Below are 20675 nucleotides of genomic sequence, written 5' to 3' on the forward strand. Positions count from 1 at the left end.
TAGGGACCCGATGACTTTCGGGGTGCTGTTCATGGAGGGATGTGTACTCAGGAGTAGTGGAAAAAGACCAGAGTGAGAGGCCAGGTAGAACTGAGTGGAGATTTTGCAAGCCGGTGAACCTTGTAGTTTGGGTCAACTTCCAACCGGGACTGCCGGCCGCAGGGGGAATTGACTTGGACACGGACCGGGTGGGCTTCTTGAGCTTGATGGGGGATGGCACGAGGCCGTCCTTAGTGGGGGGTGGGGGGTCTTTGGTGTACGCGGAGGAGGAGCACCTGGGGTGGTTCTGCCCACACAGAGATGACTCTCAGTATGGGAGGGGGGGAGCGGAGAGCAAAGGCTTGCTGCTAACTTCCAGAACCCTTCTTCTCGACCCCCCTCGGCCCCCTGCTCAGAACCGATGCCTTCTCGTCCCCGCCCGGCTCGCTCGGGGTCCCCCGGGGTTCCGCCCGGGGCCAGGTCCCCGCGGGCGCGGGGTGGGCGGGGGCGGGCGCTAGGACCCGGCGGGGCGGGGCGGGGCGGGGCTCCCCGCTCGGGCCGCGGTTCCCTCCGCAGCCTGGAAAACAGCGACCCGGCGCGCGGAGCCCGCGAGCCCCGGCGCCGAGCGGGGCCCCGCGCTCCTCCCGGCGGCCCGGGGCAGCGGCGGCGGCGCGGCGGGCACAGGTGAGCGCGCCCCCGCAGCCCGGCCGGCCGGCCCCCGCGCGCCCCCGCGCCCGCGCCCTGCACCCCCGCGCCCCGGCACCCCCGCGCGCCGGCGCCCCGCGCCCCCCCGCGCCCCCCCGCGCCCCGGCACCCCCGCGCCCCGGCACCCCCGCGCCCCGGCACCCCCGCGGCCCCGCACCCCCGCGCCCCCCGCGCCGCCGACTTAGTTGAGCGCGTCGGGCAGCTCCGCGCGGCGCGGGGCCCCTCCGGAGCGGCAGTCACTGGGGGTCCCCCACTCCGGTCCGCGGGCCGGAGTAGCGCCCCGGGAGGACCCTGTGCCAGCCTGCCCGCCCTCCGCGCCTCCCCCTCCAACCCCTCGCACCGCGGGAGGGGGTCAGCCCCTGCCGACCGCAAATGCTCCTCCTCCCGGGACCCCGGACAGCCCCACCCGCGCCCCCGGCCGCCTTGCTGACTCGGGTCCCCAAACCGGTCTTACAGGTCCCAGGAAGGTGGCGTCAGCATCTGCAGCGGCGCCGACGTTGTCAGAGCCTCTTAGGAGGACCCACGAGAGAGCCCGTCTGGGACCTGGGCCCCGGGCTTCCCCATGGAGAAGGCAGCCGCGTCCCCTGAGCCCCCAGGGCCGCGGCCAGTCCTGGGCCGCGAGAGTGTCCAGGTGCCCGACGACCAGGACTTCCGCAGCTTCCGGTCCGAGTGCGAGGCCCAGGAGGGCTGGAACCTGACCTACAGCAAGGCCGGCGTGGCCGTGTGGGTCCAAGCTTTGGAGATGGAGCGGAGTTTGCACAAGATCAAGGTAGGGTGCGCGCTGCAGGTGCAGCCTGGGAGTGGGTGTGCGGGACGGCCGGGGGGTCCCCACAGGGCCTCCTACACCTGGCTGTGCACCTGCCAGGCACCAGGAGGAGACACCGTTTGCCTGGCACAGTTTGCCCCATGGCACAAAGACCCCTCCCCCCACCACACACACACCTCAGGCCTGGAGAGGAGAGAACTCTGGCTTTTGTGCCTACTTCAGCCCTGCCCAAAGTGGCCCGGCCCCTCAGGGACCCTGCTACCCCAGGTGGGACCCTGAGCTCCTCTTGCCCTCATTTCTGGTTCTCACTCCCCAGACTAGGTCTCTAGTCCCCTACTCCCACTACCTGAGGGTGCCGGGGACCCCAATTTCTTCCTGTTCTGACTGCTCCCTGAGGCTCCCGTGGGCAGTGTCGGGAGGAGCGGGTGAAGGGAAGCCCTGTGTGCCCCGGCCAGCATCAACCCAGGCCCCGTTACAGAGCAGGAGCAGGAGGGGGAGGGGGAGCTGGGACCCACCTCTCCCAATGCCTGTGCAGATGGAACAGAGGCCCTGGGGACTGTGGGCTGGAGGCCTGGGGGCCGCCCCAGGGCATCTGCCTTTGCTGTGCTTGACCCTCACTGGTGGCAGAGGGCCCCCCTCCCCTCCCTTCTCCTGGTCTTGCAGTCTCTGCCGGATGCAGCAGAGCCTGCACCTCCCACCCCCACCCCTCAGCCCTGCTCTTGCACTTAGCTCGGGCCTCTTGGCCGCCCTGCAGGGCCCGTGCTGGCTGCTGAGTCTGACGTCCTGTCTCCATGCCTCACGCTGTCTTAGTCATTACCAGCTTGGTCCATCTGTCCCCGGGTGCCTGCTTGCTCGCTTGTCTGCCTGTATGACCCCATCTGCACCGGGCAGCCTGACTGTCTCTCTGCCTGTCCCCCCCTTCCTGGGGCCTCCCTGTCCAGAGTCCCCGAGGACTCTGGACTGGGCCCTTCCCCGGGGGGACCTGGCTGGTGTCTGAGCGCAGCGCTGGGCCTCTGAGGACACGGGCAGGCCCTTCCTCTTTGCACCTCCAGTATCCAACCCAGACACCAGGAACGGCGGTGGAAGGAGGGCGGGAGGGCAGGAAGGAACAAAAGGACAAACTGGACAGTGAGCAAGAGAGTAGTGAGGGCCAGGCTGCTCCTGATAGCCACTAGGGAGAGGCGGAAGGCCCGGTGTACCTTGGGGCACTGGCTCCCCAGAAGGGAGGGAAGGGGAGGCCTGAAGCCAGGCCAGAGCTCCCACCCCTGTGTCAACAGGGCGGAGCTGCCGCCTCCATCTGCCCTGGTTAATAAATACACCTGCCTGCCCAGGCCTGGCCCTGGTGGGTCTGGGGGCTGTATTGCCCCACCAAACCTCTGACCACCAGATCTGAATTGGCAGGAACTTCCCTTGGTTTGTTGGGATATTTTGGTTTGGTTTTGCTTTTTTGGTGCGTGTGTGTGTGTGCGGGGAGGAGAAGGTCGTACCCGGTGATGCTCAGGAGTCATTACTGAGCATCTCTGCACTCAGGCGTTACTCCTGGCAGGCTCAGGGGCTGCCGGGATTGAAGGCAAGTTCCCCACCCGCTGTGCTCCCGCTCCTGCCCCATCATCAGGCGGCCCCCTGGGAAGTGAGGGCTGTTATGAAATCTGGCGTGGGTGACACGGACACACACTCTCTGTGGCAGCCTGGACCCTAGCCTTTCTGGCTGAACAGAGGCTGGAGACACCGGATGACCCTTTGCAGTCCCTTTTGCCCCCTCCCTATACCACTCTTCTCTGGGGTGCAAGGGAAGACACTGAGGCTCAGAGGAGCTCACCGCAGGGCACACAGCCAAGTCCCCGCAGAGCTGGTCTTGGTACCTGCATCTCCAGCCTCTCAGCCTAGCCCCTTCCGGTTTCCCCTGCCATGACGGTACTCCTGTTCTGCTCCCACAGAAGGGGGAGGCTGTGGGGGGCAGGACGTGAGCAAAGGAGAAGGGCGGGAACTGGGTTATGGGCACCCTGAAGGCCAGCCCTGCACTCGGGATGGGCCCCTTGGCACTGGGCTGCAGCTTGGGGAACTCTCCCACCACCCTGCGTCTCTGGGGTTCCCAGGTTCCACGGCGCCCTTCCTGTTTCTGCTCGGAGCCCGGCGTGTCCCCCATCAGCTCGGTCACAGGCCAGTTGGAGGGGAGGGGGTTTGTCTCCCATGGCAAGACCCCGAGGTCGAGAGCGGGCGCGCCACATGCCCGAGGTCATCCAGCCTGGCTGTCCGCTTGGGTTCACCTCTTAGTCAACAAGCTGACATTAACCCCCGCAGAACTCTTTGAAGGACGCTGTGTTCTCATGGGCCCTTTCTTGTTTGAGGAGCGAGAAAGCAAGGCCCCGCGAGGGGCGTGGCTTGCTGGCCGAGGTCAGGCCGGGAAGCCAGCGTCCCTGGGTGAGGGGGCCTCTCCTGGGCTGTGTCTGGATTCCTCCAGCCTCGCCGTCCTCTGCCCTGGCCCCCGCCTGCTGAGCCACATGGCCCTGTGTGATCCTGGAGGGATAAGGAGGGGCACAGGCCTGCCTGTCTGCTGTGTCTCCCCTCTCTCCCTTCTCCCCTCCCCGGGGTCCCTGGGGGCCTCTTGGAGTCCCCGGGGGCTCTCCTCAGCATCCCTTCCCTCCCTGGACTCTCCGCTGGCCTGCCCCTGGCCTGCACTGGGCCCTGGACGCGTTAGCGAGGTTAGGGCCTGTTCCTGAGGCAGGTACTGAACTTGATCCTGGGCCCACGGCTAAGGGCCACATGGACCCTGAACCTGAGTCTCCAGGCTCAGGCCCTCGGGCTCCCCGATGCCCCCCTTAGAAGGGAATACTAAGTGGGGGGCTGTCATTTGTTAGCGGGGCCAGTGGAGAAGGCTGGGCTCCCGTTCCTCTCATGGTGCCTATGGCTCTGTGAGTGACCGTGGCAACGAGGGGTGGGGGTGGGGTGTCGCCGTTCCGTCTAAGTCGGTCATTGTTTTTAGATTTTTGTTTGGGGCATGGGGGAGGCCATACCTGGCAGTGCTCAGAGCTAACTCCTGACTCTGTGCTCAGGAATCACTACTGGTGGGGCTTGGAGGAACCGTACCGGGTGCCAGGGATCGAACCCTGGTCAGCTGCGTGCCAGGCAAGTGCTGCCTGCGGCCCTGTCGCTCCGCCGTGTGTGTCAGTCCTTCATGTTACCTGTGGCAGTTTGCGGGTTAGTCTTGTCAAGGGGCTTGGGGCAGCTCAGGTTGGCCTCTGCCCCTCTGGGACTCTGAGTCCCTCACTGTGAGCACTTGCATGTGAGGTCACTCTCCTTGACACAGGCCAGAGCCTCGGGCTAGGCTGGACCTGGTGCAAGGCCGGGGGCAGAGAAGGCCTGGCCATTCCCCGCTGTGAGCCGTGGGCCCCGGGGGAGGGCTGAGGGGCAGGACACGGAGACAGCAGATGACACCACTGCACACGGTCCGTCTGTCCTGTGGTGCTCGGTCCTGCTGTGTGCTTGGAGGAGGTTGACGGCCTGTCCCCCGCGGTCTCCAGACCGGAGTGAGGCCTGACCGTCCCAGGCCTGCTGTGTGGCAGATGTCCCCAGAGGCGGAGACTCAGCGGGCAGCTGTCGGGGTGGACTGGGGCCCTCAGGGGCTGGGCAGGGGGGCAAGGGAGGGGAGGGCTCCTGGGGGGCTTGTGGCTGGGGCCCACCGGAAGCTGTGCAGTGACGACCTATCCCTGCTGACTTCCTGTCCTGTGACTCCACGTCCTCCGCAGGGTGTCCCTCCCCCATCTCTGTCTACTTGCCCCACACCACAGGCCCCCACTGAGACCCAAGCCCTCATGCCACTTCCTCCTGACCCCAGGGGGGGACCCTTCGGCACCCCCCGCCCCCGTGAAAGGCAGAATCACTCAGGGACAGCCTCTGAGTCTTGAGGGGGAAGTGGGCAGGGCAGCATCTTTCCCTTGAATCGTCACGACTGCCCCTCACAAGCCCCCGAGTGACCCGCACCCCACCACATGTGGGCAGGAGGCGCAGAAGGCACCTGCCTAGGGCAGGCCGTGGCAGGACCCGGGCCCCCCTGGCTCCCTGGGGCCTTGTCAGGCGCCCAGGCCTCACCAGGGACGCGCCAGCCCGCGCCTGCTGTGCTCGGCCTGTGCTGTGTCATTCTGGGAGGGCGGCCTGGAGGCCACCCAGCTGGGCCAGAGCCCAGCGCCTGCCTGTCACCTTGGGGGTCACCCCACCTTTCCAGCTCAGGCCCCTTATCTGTGGCAGCGGGGCGGGGCTCATTCCGGCTCCGCTCCTCTTGGGACTGGCCCATTTCAGGGGTCTCTTCCTCCCCACCACTCGCCTCGCGTTCTTCCTCTTCCTCTTATCTACTTGTTTATTGGTTTCGGGGAGGCCCCACCTAGGAGTGCCTGAGACTCTCCCGGCTGATTCTCGGAGGTCAGAAAACACTCCCACGGTGTTTGGGGGACCCACCCGCCTGCACCCGGCCCTGGAAGCCCTCCCCCACCCCTTACCTCTGCCCTAGCAGTACTTGGTGTCCGGGTGGTGGCAGGGACGGACCCCGGAGACCTCAGACGCGTTAGAGCCCAGCCCCCCAGCTTCTCCCTCTCCGGGAAGCGGGGGGGCGGTTGGAAGGGGGTTAGAACGGGGAGGGGAGACACAGGAAAGTTATTTTTTGTTTGTGTGCCGCACCCGGCAGTGCTCAGGAGTTAGTCCTGGCTCTGCGCTCAGGAATTCCTGCTGGCCCTGCTGGGGGAACCCTGGGGGATGCCTGGGATCGAACCCGGGTCAGCCGGATGCAAGGCGAGCACCCAGCTTGCTGTACTTTTGGTAGTCTGGGCATCATCCAGGGGCTCCTTGGGCCCGGGGTCCCAGGGTTAGTTAGGTCTCGGGCTCACTGTTCCGGCACGTCTGGTGCTGATTTGGGTGGGGGCAGCTGAAGGCAAGGACCCCCAGGGGCCAGGCTCAGAGGGCAGGCTTCAGGGTGGACAGGCAGGGGAGGGGGTTGGGACCGCCGAGGCGAAGCCTCCTGTGGGAGGTCCCTAGGTTGGCCTGGGGCTGGAGGGGAGGGAGCCTGCACCCCCCCCCCCATGCCCCACTCAAGCTTCCTGGGCTGTGAAAGGGGCCTGCACACCTGGCCTGGCACTCCCTTCCCTCACTCAGTAGCCTCTGTCTAGTCTGTGCGGGCGGAGGTGCAGCGGGGCAGCGCTGGGAGCACTGGAAGAGGGGTCCTCCCCCAGCCTTGGCCAGGAGCATTTCCAGGTGGCTTCTTCCTCCCGGGAGCTGTGGGTGCTCAGCTGAGGGTTGCTCAGCTCACCCCTTTGGGCCTGGGGCCACGGATGGGGGGCAAGGGCCAGACGGCTGCCAGGGGCACAGTGTGTGGCCCCTAGGGGCTAGAAAACTCAGCCTAGGACCCCCGGAGGGTGCAGGGGTACGGAGACGCAGGGATGGCTCCCAGAGAGGCCCGGAGGCCGTGGGCGGGGCCGGGGCTGGTGGTGGCCGTGCCGCTGCAGTGTGTGAACTGTGAAGGGGGTGCCAGCAGGCTGTGACCCAGTGTGGCGGTGCAGCCCCCTGTGGGTGGGGGTGGGCGTCCTGTCCGGGAGCCCCGCAGGCTCTGTGCCCCGGCTTCTGCTCTGGCTTTTAAACTTTAACGAGCCGAGCCGGCTCAGTTTCCAGCCGAAGGTCTTTAAAGTTTCAGGAGATGAGGGACGGAGGGAGGCCTGGGGACAGATGGCTTTGCTCTCCTCCCTGCATCTGTCGTTTGTCTCCATGCCCGGCTGGGCCCCTGGGACTGTGGGCGCTGGGACCCCAAAGTCCAGCCACAGCCCAGGGTGCCAGGGATGTCTGTCTAAGCTCTATGCCTCGTCATTTATGGGCATCTGTGGGGTTTGTGATGCTCAGGGGCTGCTCCCAACTCTGTGCTCAGGAGTCACTGCCGGGACTGCTCAGGGAACCGTGGGTCAGAATCTGGGGCCCAACCCTGGCGGCCCACGGAGCTCATCTGTGGCCCCTTGCCTGAGAGATTTTTACACGACTGGGGTTTCTCGGTGTATAAAGCAAGTATGCTAATCAGACATTTGCTGCAAATGAATCATATGTCATTTTACTCTAGACTGGCCCCCTGAGTCAGTTACGGGGCACCCTGAGTTTCAGAAGCTAGGCTCTCCCCGCCACAGCCCGTCCCTCACCCTGTCCTGGGCAGCGCGTGAGTGAGTCCAGCCACCGGGGAGGATGCTGTGGGAGCACACAGAGGTGTGAGGCGCCCCCTGTCCTCTGGGGCCTCCCTTTATCGCCTCTGGCACACTTCAGGGGAGTGCTCCAGGGAAGAGGGGGAAGGAAGGAGCCAGCCAGAGCTGTGTGAGGGGGCAGCACCAAACCTCCTTCTGCGGAGACTTGGGGCAGGTGGCCTGGGGAGGGAGGACGGGGGGATGGCTGAGGGGGTGGCCCTGAGCTGAACACTGCCCTCCCCGCCACTCTGCTCCCAGCCCTCTCCTTACACTGGCTGATGCCTCTAGAACCCCTTCCTGGAGCAGACGGTGGCTGCGCATGTACACCCGCCAGGCACACCGGGAGTGGGGGATGAGTACTGCCGCTGTCTCCCTGGGGGGCCGGAACATTTCCCCTCATCCTTTGGGGTTTGTGCCCCTGCTGCTCTGGGCTCTCCCTGCCAGTGCCTGCCCAGGATGTCTGTGAGCCTCTCCAAGTCGGCGGGCCCTGGGGCAGGGAGGCGAGGAGTCTTCATGGAGGCAGAGGTCTGAGCCCCAGAGGGAGCGGAGTCCCACCGTGTCCAGCGTTCATGCCGCTGGTGATCTTTAATGAGCATGTACTATACGCCAGATTTGTGTGATAGCCAGGAATTTAGTGGCACACCAGACGGATCAGATCTTGCTGTTGTGGGTTGACATCCCGAGGGGGAGACGAGTAAAATAAACAATGAGATGAGGTAGCAGATGGTGGCTGTGAGGGAAGAGGGTGTGGTGGGGTTTCCTGGCCTTCTCTGGGTGCCTTCTGCATGCAGAGCTGGATGGCAGGTGCTGGGCTGTACCTCTGCTGACACCCGGAGCACAACCTCTGTGTGTGTGTATGTGTGTATGTGTGTGTGTGTGGGTGTGTGAGTGAGTGTCTGCTGAATGTACATGGATTTGTAGGTATGTATGTGCATGTCCCTATGAGAGTGTATATGTTTGTGACTGTGTGTGCGCATGTATAGTGTATGTGTGCATGTGTGCATGTATAAGTATGTGTGCCTGTGAGTGTGTGCACGTATAAGTGAATGTGTGCATGTGTGCGTATGTGCATGTATAAATGTGTGCATGTATATGTACATGTCTGTATGTAAGTGTATGTGTGCATGTGTGTGCCTCTGAGTGTATGTATGCATGTCTGTGTGCATGTTTAAGGGTATATGTGCATGTGTGCATGTATGTTTGTGCAAGTGTGTGTATGTGTGCATGTGTAAGTGTGCATGTTTGTGCCTCTGAATGTATGTGTGCATTTGTGTGTGTGCATGTATGAGTGATGTGTACATGTATAAGTGTGTGTGCATGTCTGTGCGTTCGTGTTTGTGCATGCTCCTCCCTGAAGTGTGTGTGTGTGTGTGTGTGTGTGTGTGTGTGTGTGTGTGTGTGTGTGCCTCCGCGTGCGAGCCGGGTCTGGGTTGCTGTGTGTGAGTCACACCCCCTCACTGCAGCAGAATTGTCTCTGATCCAATTATGTCTCCTCAGCTGTCTCCGGTGCCTCCCGCCCCCTGCTCTGCTCTGGCTCTGCAGCCTTCTCCCCTCCCTGCCTCCAGCCTCCCTTTCGGCCTCTGGCTTCTCCGGGGCTCAGCATCTGCCCCTAATGGGGTGTTTTTCTTCTGGGCGTGTCTCTGGGCCCCAGTGGCTGCTTTGGCCTCTGTCGCCGCTTGGCCCCTTCTGCAGCTCTACCCTATGCAGCTCCTTACTGCGGCCCCTCCCCTGCCTCCCCCTGCACTGCCGGCGTCTGTACTGGTGCGAGGGACGTGGGATGGCTCAGCCCCCGGCCCGGCTCTCCAGCCTAGAGGGGGACTGGTGGCTCTGGTGACAGCGTCCCCAGGAACTCAGCCTGGAGGGTGGGAGTGGAGGGTACTGGTCCTTTGGCGTCAGAGCCATGCGGCAGGCGGGGAAGGTCGGTGCCCCCCTCAGTGAGGGAGGGGTTCGGGCTGACAGGAGGGGAGGATAGCAGAGCCCACAGCGCAGGACACGTTGGAGGGAAGATGCTGAAGGCAGCTGGCCAAGTGCCAAGACTCTCTGCATGGGCAGTACTGGCACCAGCTCTGAGTTCTAGAAGACTCCCTGGTGGCTGCAGGGTTGGCCCAGGAGTCGGGGACCCAAGAGGAAATGTTGCAGGGGGGAGTGAGGGCGAGACCAGGACCTAGCCCAGACTCCCAGCCACAGTACGGAGCTTATGAGACAAGAGGGGTGGCCTGCGGCTGACCGCTGGCTGGACAGGGTTCCTGGCGGCTGCTGAAGGGGGCCTGGAGCTCCCGAGAACTTTGGGCAGGAGCTTGCTGGCAGTCGGGCCTGGGAGTTCGGATCGCTCCTGGTTCCGTGTCGTGTTGGTGTCGGCCCGTTTCTGTCATGTGTCCTGGCCTCTCCCCAGCCAGGAGCAGAGGGGCTGGAGATCAGAGCCCAGCCCTACAGCTTGCTGCCGGGGGTGGGGTGGGGGGAGCAGAGCAGGCATGCGCGGAGCAGTTGGGGGATGTGTGGCAGCCCCTCACTCTCCCCAGCCTCAGAGCAGCTCAGCTGGGCCAGAGGGGACTTTTGCCTTGTGTGCAGCTGAGTCGGGCTCCGTTCCGGGCGTCCCGCATGGTCCCCTGATCATCGCCAGGAGTGGCTCCTAAGTGCAGAACGAGGGTAACCCCTGAGCATTGCTGGGTGTGGACCCCCACCCTTGAAAAAACCCCACACAAATGTGGGGAAAGATGGGGTGTGTGGGGCCAGACCTGATTCCCTGCAGACAAGAGGCCTGTCACTGGCCGTTGGGAAGCCAGTGGAGGGGGAGGGGGGCCCGGGGCCCCAGCATGTGTGGTCCTCAGGGACAGGCCTCACCCCAGCCCTGGGCTCCTGCGGATTCTCTAGGTCCTCCACCAGTCACAGCCCCAGGGGTGCCCTTGGGGTAGGTGTTGGGTCACTCGGATGGCTGGTGCTGAGCCACCACTGACAGGTGGGCATCACCCTCCTCCTCCTTCCTCCCAGGGCAGCTGGGCGCAGGAAGGGGAATTCGCTTAGAGCTGGTGCCCCGCAATCACTTGCAGAAGTGGTGAATGAATGAGCAGAGGGGCAAGTTCCCGAGAAACAGCTCCGGTCCCGCTGGCCTCTGACATCTCCCCTGGGGTCACCTAGTGGCCCTGCTCACGTCTACTCCACGCCAGGCAGGCCAGCCAGGCCGGCCTAGCCAGCTCCTCTGCCCCTCCCCCGCCTTTGCCCTGGGAGCCGGTGGCTCCCCTGTTTGCCTGTAGGAGTTCCCTCTGTCCCGCCCTGACCCCCAGACTGGGGGTGATGGAGGGGTCTGTTCCTCTTTGACTCCATTCTTTTTTTTTTTTTTTTTTTTTTTGCATTTTTGAATTATAATTATTATTTTATAGATAAAAATTTATAATTATTATAATAATTGAATTATACATTCAATCTCCATCTCTAAACAGAACCCTCCATATTGCAAAAAAATAAGACATATTTTCCCATCATAAATACAAAACAACAGCAAAAGTCTCATTTCAATGGACCTGCTTGCACTCTCAGTTTTTGTTCAATTTTTGTTGTTTCCATCACAGTCACTTAATTTTACTTATATGGTGCTGAGAATTTATTTTTTTTTATTTTTTTTTTTTAATTTTAAATTTATTTATTTTTAATTAGAGAATCACCGTGAGGGTACAGTTACAGATTTATACACTTTTGTGCTTATACTTCCCTCATACAAAGTTTGGGAACCCATCCCTTCACCAGTGCCCATTCTCCACCACCTGTAAACCCAGTGTCCCTCCCACCCTCCCCAATCCCATCTCCCCCCCACCCCACCCTGCCACTGTGGCAAGGCATTCCCTTCTGTTTTCTCTCTCTAATTAGCTGTTGTGGTTTGCAATAAAGGTGTTGAGTGGCCGCTGTGCTCAGTCTCTAGCCCTCATTCAGCCCGCAACTCCCTTCCCCCACATGGCCTTCGACTACAATGTAGTTGGTGATCGATTCTCTGTGTTGACCTTTCCCCGGAACGTGAGGGCAGCCTCGAAGCCATGGTGACTCCATTCTTGGTCACAGCCTTGGGCGAACCTTCCCTCCCTGGGGAACTCAGCGGCAGCCCCGGTGTAGCCCCGACTTCCAGGCCCAGGAAACAAATAACCGAGAGACTGTTTTTGGCTTATTTGCTATTGCAGCACACCCAGCGGTGTTCAGGGGATGGAAACAGAGCAAAACATGCACTGCAGCCCCCACGCTCTCCCCAGGCCCCTGCGAAGCCTCTAAACTAGGTTATAAGGGCCGCTCCTGTAGCCTGTGTGAACTTGGTGGTCTTAGTAGCATCAGGAACCTGAACACGAAAACTGCTTCTGAGACACAGTTCCTGAGGCGAGCTTTCTCTTGGTTCCAGGTGGCTCTCACGGCCAGGTCCGGATTGTTGACTCAGAGTTGAGCCTTTGTTTCTGCAGAGTGGGTGACACCCTCCCCACCCCGCCATGGGGAAGGGGGGCGGGGGCGGGTGGCACTGGACCCATCCAGGGGTGCCTCGGGTAGTAGCCTCTGATGCAGTTGCGGGGGGAGATGCTTTATGTGTGCTCAGTAAAGAAGATGGATTTCCAGGGGGCCGCTGGGTGTTTTTTTCTGAGGAGGGGGCGGGAGGCGTCTCTGGCCTAGGCTGTGGCTCCAGTGTGGCTGCTGTCCTGCTGGCTCTGGGCTCCAAGGCAGGACCGGGCCCCTCCAGGCTCGGTCAGCCTGTGTCACGCGGTCAATGCCGGCTGGATCGCCACCGCCCAGCAGCTGGCCAGAAAAGCGCCTGGGGATGTGCCCTCGTCACCGGCCAGGCCCTGCTGGGGCGATGCTGTCCGATCTGTTCTCTGAATGATAAATTCACTAATACAGTCTTGGATATGGTAATAGACTTTTTTTCCTCTTTTCCCTGAAAACAAATTTCTGTTCCTGGGGTTCCAGGAACTAAGTCGAAAGATAGATTTTAATGGTTTTTTTTTTTTTTTCAAATGTTTGCCAAATTGCTATTAAGAGTAGTGGAGCCAATTTGTGTGTGTGTGTGTGTGTGTGTGTTTTGCAGGGGGAGAGTAGAACCACACCTGGAAGTACTCTGGGGACCATATGGTGCTGGGTATTGGACATACCCCAGCCCTCTGGCCCACTCCTCAGCCCTGTTGTCCACCCCGTTTTTACTGCCCCTGACTGTGTGGCCGTTTCTCTTCACACAGTGAAAAAAAAAAAATCTGTGGGCATTTTTGCTAATTAGCTGAGTATCATTTGGCATCTGTGTACAATTATAATTGTCCTTAGCCCTCAGAACTATTAATGATCATAAATCAAGAGCTCCCAGCACAGCCTCTTCCCCCCCGCCCCATCATGCATTTCACAGTGGCTTTAAAGCTTCATCCTTGAGGTCTCAAGCCAGAGACTCTGACAGGAATCCAGGGCCTTTAGCTGCCGCTTCTCTCCGAAGCAGCAGCACCGAGGGCCACGGCCAGGTTCCAGCTCTCGGTCATGCGGCTGACCCCGGTTCAGTCCCCCAGGACCGCACATGGACCCTCGAGCACAGAGGCGGGAGTCCCCCTGAGCCCGGCTGAGTATAAGTCTCAACCCCATGTCCCCAGTAAAGTCAAAGAAGGGGCGGGGGACAAGGACCAAGAGGTTGTCCCTGAGCACCACCAGCCCGTGGCACCTCCTGGTGGCTTTCCTGTCCGTCCTTCCACCCGGGGGCAGCTCTCCTGAGCACTGGCTACATGGCAGGCTCTGTGCCCAGCTGGACAAGGGGCCCTCCAGTACTGCAGTGTGGGCAGGTGGATCTGAGGAGAGAAGAACTAACACCCCCCCACCCCCCGCCCCCAGCCTGAAGGCATTAGGGCAGGGCAGTGTGCCTGGAGGGCTTCAGGGAGCGAGCAGGCTGAAGTACTGAAGTATGAAGACAAAAATAGCCAAATAGCCACGGGGCCGATGGGGGAATGAATGCCTGCTGGGAAAGTGTCGCAGTGGGGGAGGGGGGAGGGACTCAGTGCTCGCACCCACCAGCCCTCTCTTCTCATCTGCCCTGGGCACCCGCAAGACCACCTCCCTGCCACCTCTGCACCGTCCTGGGGCTCAGTCTCACACGTCTCCCCTACCTACACCACGGAGGAGGCCAGGGCAGCCGTTCCCCTGGCCGCGTGGCACCTCGTGACAGTGAGCTGCTGGCGGACTGGCATGTGTGGCCCTGCCTGCGTGTGCTCACGGCCTCGGGTTCCGCCTGCACGCTGCGGGCCGTTCCTGGCTGCGGGTAGTAGAGGCGGCGGGCGGGGCGTTTTTCATTGTGTTAAACCGTGTCGCTTGCTGTCCCTGGGCGTCCAGCAAGGGATGGGGAGCGTCCAGACCACGGGCTGTATCAGGCCCGTGGAATTGCAGGACAGACACGGGTATGTCATGCACTGCCTGCCCGGTACGGCCTGCGGAGGAGGAGATGAAGGTCCGTGGCCCTGGGCGGAACAGAGGGTCCCGACCCTTGATCTGTACGCTGCCTCCGTCGAGGGGTTAGCAGGAGGATGCGTCCACTCCCGCGGGGCCTGAGAGATGGGAAGAGCTTTGGGTTTGGAGCCCCAGAAGGCAGTTTCTCTGAGGGGCTCCGTGTCTCAGCCCTCGTGCCTCCCCCAGCCCCTCTCTGAGGGGAGATTCTCAGCACCTGGACTGCTGGGAGATCTGGCTGGGGCAGGGGGAGGTGGGGGGGCAGTGCAGTGGCCAGTGGGATCTCAGAAGGGGCTTCCTGTGTGGACCAGTGCTGAGTTTTGGGGCAGCCGGGCCCTGCCTTTGAGCCCAGTGAGTTGGAGGATGGGGTGGGGGGATTTTGCTGGAAGGGTCCCGGAGCTCCATTCCGGAGCTGCCCGCATCCCGGCTGGTGGGGGTGGGGGAGGGGTCGTTCCTTTTAATCTCTCCTCCTTTCTCTGGAATCCATGACCATGAGACAGACCCTGTGGCAGTGCCTCTGTCTCAGTGGGGCCAGCCAGGCCCTGCACAGGCTCTGGCACTCTGTAAGCACCGATCTCTCTGGGCCTCAGTGGTTGCACCTGCCGAGTGGGGCTGACTCTGGAGAAGGGCTGGTGTCTGCTCGGAGAGCGGCCGGGCACCCCTAGCAGCTGGCAGGGGTGGCTTGACAGGAAGCTGAGGCCCGCGGGGGTCCACTGGAAGTGGTTCTGCGGCTGAGGCTTTGGCGTAGGCTGTGGCTGCTGTGCGGTGCCCTTCCCGCCACCCCCACGCTGGGCAGGACCACTTCCTGAGATCTGAATTTGGTTCTGCTGGGAAAGGGTGATTGCTTAGCTGTTGGCCTTCCCAGAACTCTCTGCTGCGGTGAGCGGTCAGCACGGCTGCGGGCCGGGTCAGGGCTTGGCTTAGGGAGTGTTCGGAGCGGAGGGGCCTGGGGTCATTCCCAGGGATTCCCAGCCAACCTGGCTGGGTGGGTCCGTGCTTGAGCCTGGTCATAAGGTGCTGATCGGGCCCAGTGGGGACAGGGGCGGGGGCGAGGGGGGTTTCCTCATGGAGAGCTGGGGACCAAACCCAGAGCCTGGCATTCGTCAGACAGGAGCCGCTGCCCTTGCGCCATCTGCACAGCCCCGCAAATAGAGTCCTTGCCCTCCTCTGGCCTTCGCTTCCCAGAGGGTGACCTGCAGAGTGGGGTGCAGACTAGGGTCAGAAGAGATCATGGGGCCCCTGGGTGTCGGGGACCTTCAGGGTGAGGCCTTGGCGTGAGACTCAGGGGCCCACCTGCCCATCACTGCCCTGCCCAGCCCTCCCGAGTGCCCCAGCACCACCTCCTCTGCTCCCCTGGCCTTCTTCCTCCCACCTGAGCCTGGGCCTGCCCCCTGGAGGAGCACCGGGTGGGGAGAACGCAGGCGGGGGTGGGGAACAGCTGCACTCTGGGCACCTCTGACCTTCCTGATTTCAGCCACTGGCCCTTCAGCCGGAAATGCCCCCCTCAGGATTTCCAGCCCTTGTTCTCTTTTTCAGTCACACCCAGGAGTGCTCAGGGGCTGCTCCTGGCTTGGTGCTCGCTCCCGATGATGCTCTGGGGGACTGTGCACTGCCGGGGATCCAACCTGGGCGTCCTGCCTGGGCAGCCTGTGTGCAGCCCTGGAGCAGCCCTGGAGCACCCCTGTCTGGCCCTCAGGGCCTCTGCCTTCAGGCCCAGTGACTCTCTCTTCCCCCTTCCTGCTGGCTCCGCCCCATCTCTGCAAGTGCTCCAAGGGGATCCGCTACCCTTCTCTCCCCTCCCCCCTCCTTAAAGAAATTATTTATATGATTTGTAGCTTTGGATTTGGGGCAGCCTGGTAGCACTCAGAACTCCTCCCCGTGGTGCTCGAGGGGCCAGAGCCGGGGATCAAACCTGGGCCTCAGGCATGCATAGCCTGTGCTCTGGCCCACTGGTCCTTCTCCCGTTCTGTTTTTTGGTTTTGGGCCATACCCTGCAGTACTCAGGACTTACTCCTTGATCACTCCTGGCAGGCTCAGGGGACCATATGGGATGCTGGGGATCGAACCCAGGCCAGCTGCATGCAAGGCAAATGCTCTACTTGCTGTTTTGTATTTTTGACAGGGCCCCTTCTGGCTCAGGGCCCACCTGGGTCACAGCTTGGCCGTGTACTGTGCTAGGCATATGTTCTTCCACTCCCCCGACCCCAGCCTTTGGCCCCCCATAGGGGCAAGGCCCCACTGTAGGCCTGGCACTCAGAGAGTCCAGAGAGAAGGAACAGAGGAAGGGAGGGCTGGGAGCAGCGTGAGGCAGGAGGTCCCTGGGGTGCGGCGTGTAAGGTGGTACATGAGGTGAGTCCAGTGGAAGGGGCTGGCTGCCTGGGGGTGCCCCTGAAACCATACGGGATGCTCTGGGGGAGAGAGGGCCTGGGGTGCACTCCCTGGGGTACCTGGCCGGGCTGCATATGCCTGATGGTCTGGGGGCTCCGGCCACGAGGGCTGCCCCAGGTGTGCTCGGGGAAGCGTCAGGGACTGAACCCAGGGCTGTGCTCCAGCCCCATGAAGTCTCTCCCCCGCCCCCAGGGAACTGGGTTTGGAGGATTTCTATGGCCCAGGCACCTCGTGCACACAGCCCCCTGGAATTCCAGCATCTCTGTGAGGAGACCATTAGCATCCCCTATTTTTCATTAGAGGACAGGAAGCTTGGTGAGGTGGACCTGGCACCCCAGAGCAGGAGCTGAGCTGCCAGGGTCCCGCCAGTCCCTAATCCCCAAGCCTCCATGGCACAGGGGTGCTGGGATCCGGGGAATTCTGATCCACAGCAGTGGGGGGCTCAGCCTGTGGTTTCTCTGGCGTCACTTATCTGGTCCTCAGTTTTTGCAGCTGTGAAATGGCTGCAGATCAGCATCCCTGCTCTGCCCTAGGCATTAAAGTCTAGAGCTGGAGTGATAGTGAGGCCCAGCAAAACATCACATGTGGTCTCCCGAGCGCTGCCAGGAGTAAACCCTGAGCTATCGAGTTGCCCAACCCACTACATCTCCCCGCCCCCCCCCCCGCCCCCGGAAATAAAATAAAATAAAATTGTAGGGCTGGAGTAACGGTACAGCCAGTAGAGAATTTGCCTTGCACGTGACAGACCTAGTTTGATCTCCGGCGTCCCATCTTGGTGTCTCCCCCCCCCCGCCAAGCCTGTAATTACTCCTGTAATTCCTAAGTGCAGAGCCAGGAGTAACCTCTGAGCACCGACGGGGTGGCCCCCAAACCAAAATATAGCACTGCACTGCACTGTAGCACTGTCATCCCATTGTTCATCGATTTGCTTGAGCAGGCACCAGTAACGTCTCCATTGAGAGACTTGTTACTGTTTTTGGCATATTGAATACACTATGGGTAGCTTGCCAGGCTCTGCCATGCGGGCAGGATAGTCTTGGTAGCTTGCCGGGCTCTCCGAGAGGGACAGAAGAATTGAACCCAGGTTGGTTGCATGAAAGGCAAACGCCCTACCCGCTGTGCTACTGCTCCAGTCCAACCAAAATTATCACTGTCACTGTCATCCCGTTGCTCATCGATTTGTTCAAGCAGGCACCAGTAACGTCTCTCATTGAGAGACTTATTGTTACTGTTTTTTGCATATCCAATATGCACAGGTAGCTTGCCAGGCTCTGCCATGTGGGCTCGATACTCTCAGTAGCTAGCCAGGCTCTCCGAGAGGGCGGAGGAATCCAACACGGGTTGGCCGTGTGAGAGGCGAACGCCCAACCGCTGTGCTATCGCTCCAGCCCACCAAAATAATAATAATAAATAAAACTTAAAGAGTCTGTAGCTGAGACTGGTTCCTTGACTGAGCTACTCCCCCCCAGTCCCCTCCTCCCATCTGGTTTCCATGCAGTAGAGGCTCCCCGGCCACTGACCACAATGACGGAGGTGCCCAGGGCTCAGTGACCATGACTTGGGGGAGAGCGAGCTCAAAGCGCTGAGGCCTGGATGCCATCCTTTGTGCTGCCAGCACTGCCCGGAAGGACCCCTGAGGGTGATGCTGGAAGCAGGGCTCCCTGCACTGCTGGGTGTGACCCAGGAATCAAGAGGGGTAAAACAAAGACTTGTGTCCCTGCCTTGTCTTCGTATGGCCCCACCCAGCAGGTGCCTCTCAGGTGACACAGGACTCCCCAGCCTTTTAGAATTTCACCTTGTTGGTGCCCAGGTGTGGCAGCAGGCTGGCTGAGCAGAAACAATGTGGGATGTAATTTTCTCCTCTGCCTGGCCTGGCTCTGCTGCCTCCTGGGGTCTGTGGGGAGACAGGCTGGGAGCCAGGGTGACGTGGGAGGTGGCCACGTGGAGGAACTCTCACACTCTCAGGAACGGGCTGCAGGCCTGTCTCGGTTACCGCCCTGCTGTGCCCGCCAAGCCCAGGGCCCACCTCCCCAGCTGCCGCCTGTTTCCCGAAGAGTCTGCCGGCAGCCTAGAGGGTGGCTTGTGGCGTAGCAGTTGCCTTGCAGGTGAGAGGTCCTGGGTTCCATCCCCAGCACCACACACACACACACACACATAGACACACAATTCTGTCACCAACCTGGAAAACTTTTCAGGGTTTTCACTCTTAAAATGTTACACAAGGGGCTGGAGAGATATTACAGCGGGCATGGCACTTGCCTGCACATCGCTGGTCAGGGTTCGATCCCTAGCACCCTGTACGGTCCCCTGAGACTTCCTAGGAGTGATCCCTGAGCACAGAGCCAAGAGCAAGCCCTGAGCACAGCCAGGTATGGCCCCAACGCCCCCCCCCAAAAAAAACATACAAGGGGTTGGAGAGATAGTATAATGGGTAAGGGGCTTGTCTGCAGGATCTGGGGTCTATCCCTGGCACTGCATATGATCTCCTGAGCACCCCTAGGAGTGATCCCTGAGGGCAGAAGCCCGAGCACTGCTGGATGGTGGCCACCTCTGCGCCCCCAAATGATACACAGGGGCTGGAGAGATGTATAGGAGTTAAGGTGCTTCCAAGCGGCTGACACCAGTTCAGTCTCCTGCATTGCATACGGTCCCCCCCAGTACCTTCAAGGTCGACCCTTGAGCACTGAGCTGGTTGCCGCCCCTGAACCCTCCCGTCAAACAATACATTAGGCCGAGCTTTGACTCGGGCTCTTTCGGTTCCTCGTGTTCTGCCGTGGTTGGTCTACAGTCCCCGGGGGAGTCTCAGAGCCAGGCACATCCACAGACCTAATCCCGGAGTCCACAGGGGGAAGGGGCCATGCTCTGGGATCATTCTCTGCAGTGCCTCGGGGCCCGCGCCACGCCACACCCCCCCACACATCTAGGGTACTGTGCTTGATGACTTGACAGAGCTGAGCCAGCCTCCAGCCTTGGCTTCAGTTCTGCTCCTGCCGAGCCCCCCACCCCCCCGGATGGTGCAGAGTGCCGGAAGACAGGTTCACTCCCTGCTTTGCTGCTGGCCCGCTGCATGACTGGGCAGTTCGCTCCATCTTCAATCCCCAGAGTCTCCTATTTGTGACAGGGATAATGTGGGCCCAGGGGCGGTGGAGGTGCAGCTCCTGGCTGGCCACGCAGCCCCTGCGCAGAAGGGGTGGATGCTGACAGCAGCAGCACCCCCAGTCTGTCTTCCCTGCGCCTTTTCTCACCGTCCTAGACCTGTCCCCCTTGGCCTGTTCACACACGCAGGCACACACTCAAACATTCACACTCACACACACACACATACACACACACACACACACACACGCAGTCACCAACTCTCATTCACTCACTCATTCATGCAGTAATTCACTCATTCATTCGTTCATTCACTCACTAATTCACTCACACTCATTTACTAACTTTCACTCTCACTCATTTACTCAAATTTCATGAGGCCCCAACTAGTCTTTCCTGATCTTCCACACCCCTGACACTGAGACCAGTTTTGTTGTAAACTAACTCTCATTTTGGGTTTGTCTAATTTTCTTTTTTGTTTTGGTTTTGTTGGGGGGTGGGGGACAACATCCAGTGGTGCTTAGCGGGGGTTGTTCCAGCAGTTCTCAGGGGATCGACCGTGCTGTGCCGTGCTGGGGTGGAATCTGGGGCTTCTGAAGCGAAGCCTGTGCTCAGCTTCTTTTTTGTTTTCCTTTGGTTTGGGGCCACACCCGACTGGCCTCAGGGCTTATTCCTGGCTCTGCGCTCAGGGGTCACTCCTAGGATTGAACCCGGGTCATCTGCATGCAAGGCGAATGCCTTCCCCGCTGTACTATGGCTCTGGCCTGTGTGTGGGGGGCGGGGGGGGGGGGGAGGAGGGTGTTTCCTTAATTTCAGATAGAGATCATTCCTCTTTTTTTTTTCTTTTTGGGTCACACCCGGCGATGCACAGGGGTTACTCCTGGCTCATGCACTCAGGAATTACTCCTGGTGGTGCTCAGGGGACCATATGGGATGCTGGGAATCGAATCCGGGTTGGCTGTGTGCAAGGCAAATGCCCTCCCTGCTGTGCTATCGATCCACCCCCAGATCATTCCTCTTTGATGGGAATATTCGCTTTGTGTCCTATTGATCAGGCACCCAGCTGGGACTTCCACTTTGACTACTTGATCGAAGTG

At 61.0% G+C, this 20675-nt stretch overlaps 1 protein-coding gene across 1 annotated transcript in view; it reads left to right on the forward strand.

Moving 5' to 3' along the window:
• The first annotated feature begins 525 nt into the window (after positions 1–525).
• Positions 526–20675, forward strand: part of STARD10 (StAR related lipid transfer domain containing 10) — a 28211-nt gene continuing 8061 nt past the window's right edge. Inside the window, exons 1-2 of the mRNA XM_055142045.1 lie at positions 526–663; positions 1141–1453. Coding sequence (XP_054998020.1) covers positions 1247–1453 — 207 coding nt within the window. The 5' untranslated portion in view covers positions 526–663; positions 1141–1246. The remainder of the gene's footprint in view (positions 664–1140; positions 1454–20675) is intronic.

This window comes from Sorex araneus, chromosome 6 (assembly GCF_027595985.1).
Source record: "Sorex araneus isolate mSorAra2 chromosome 6, mSorAra2.pri, whole genome shotgun sequence".
Classification (NCBI taxonomy): domain Eukaryota; kingdom Metazoa; phylum Chordata; class Mammalia; order Eulipotyphla; family Soricidae; genus Sorex; species Sorex araneus.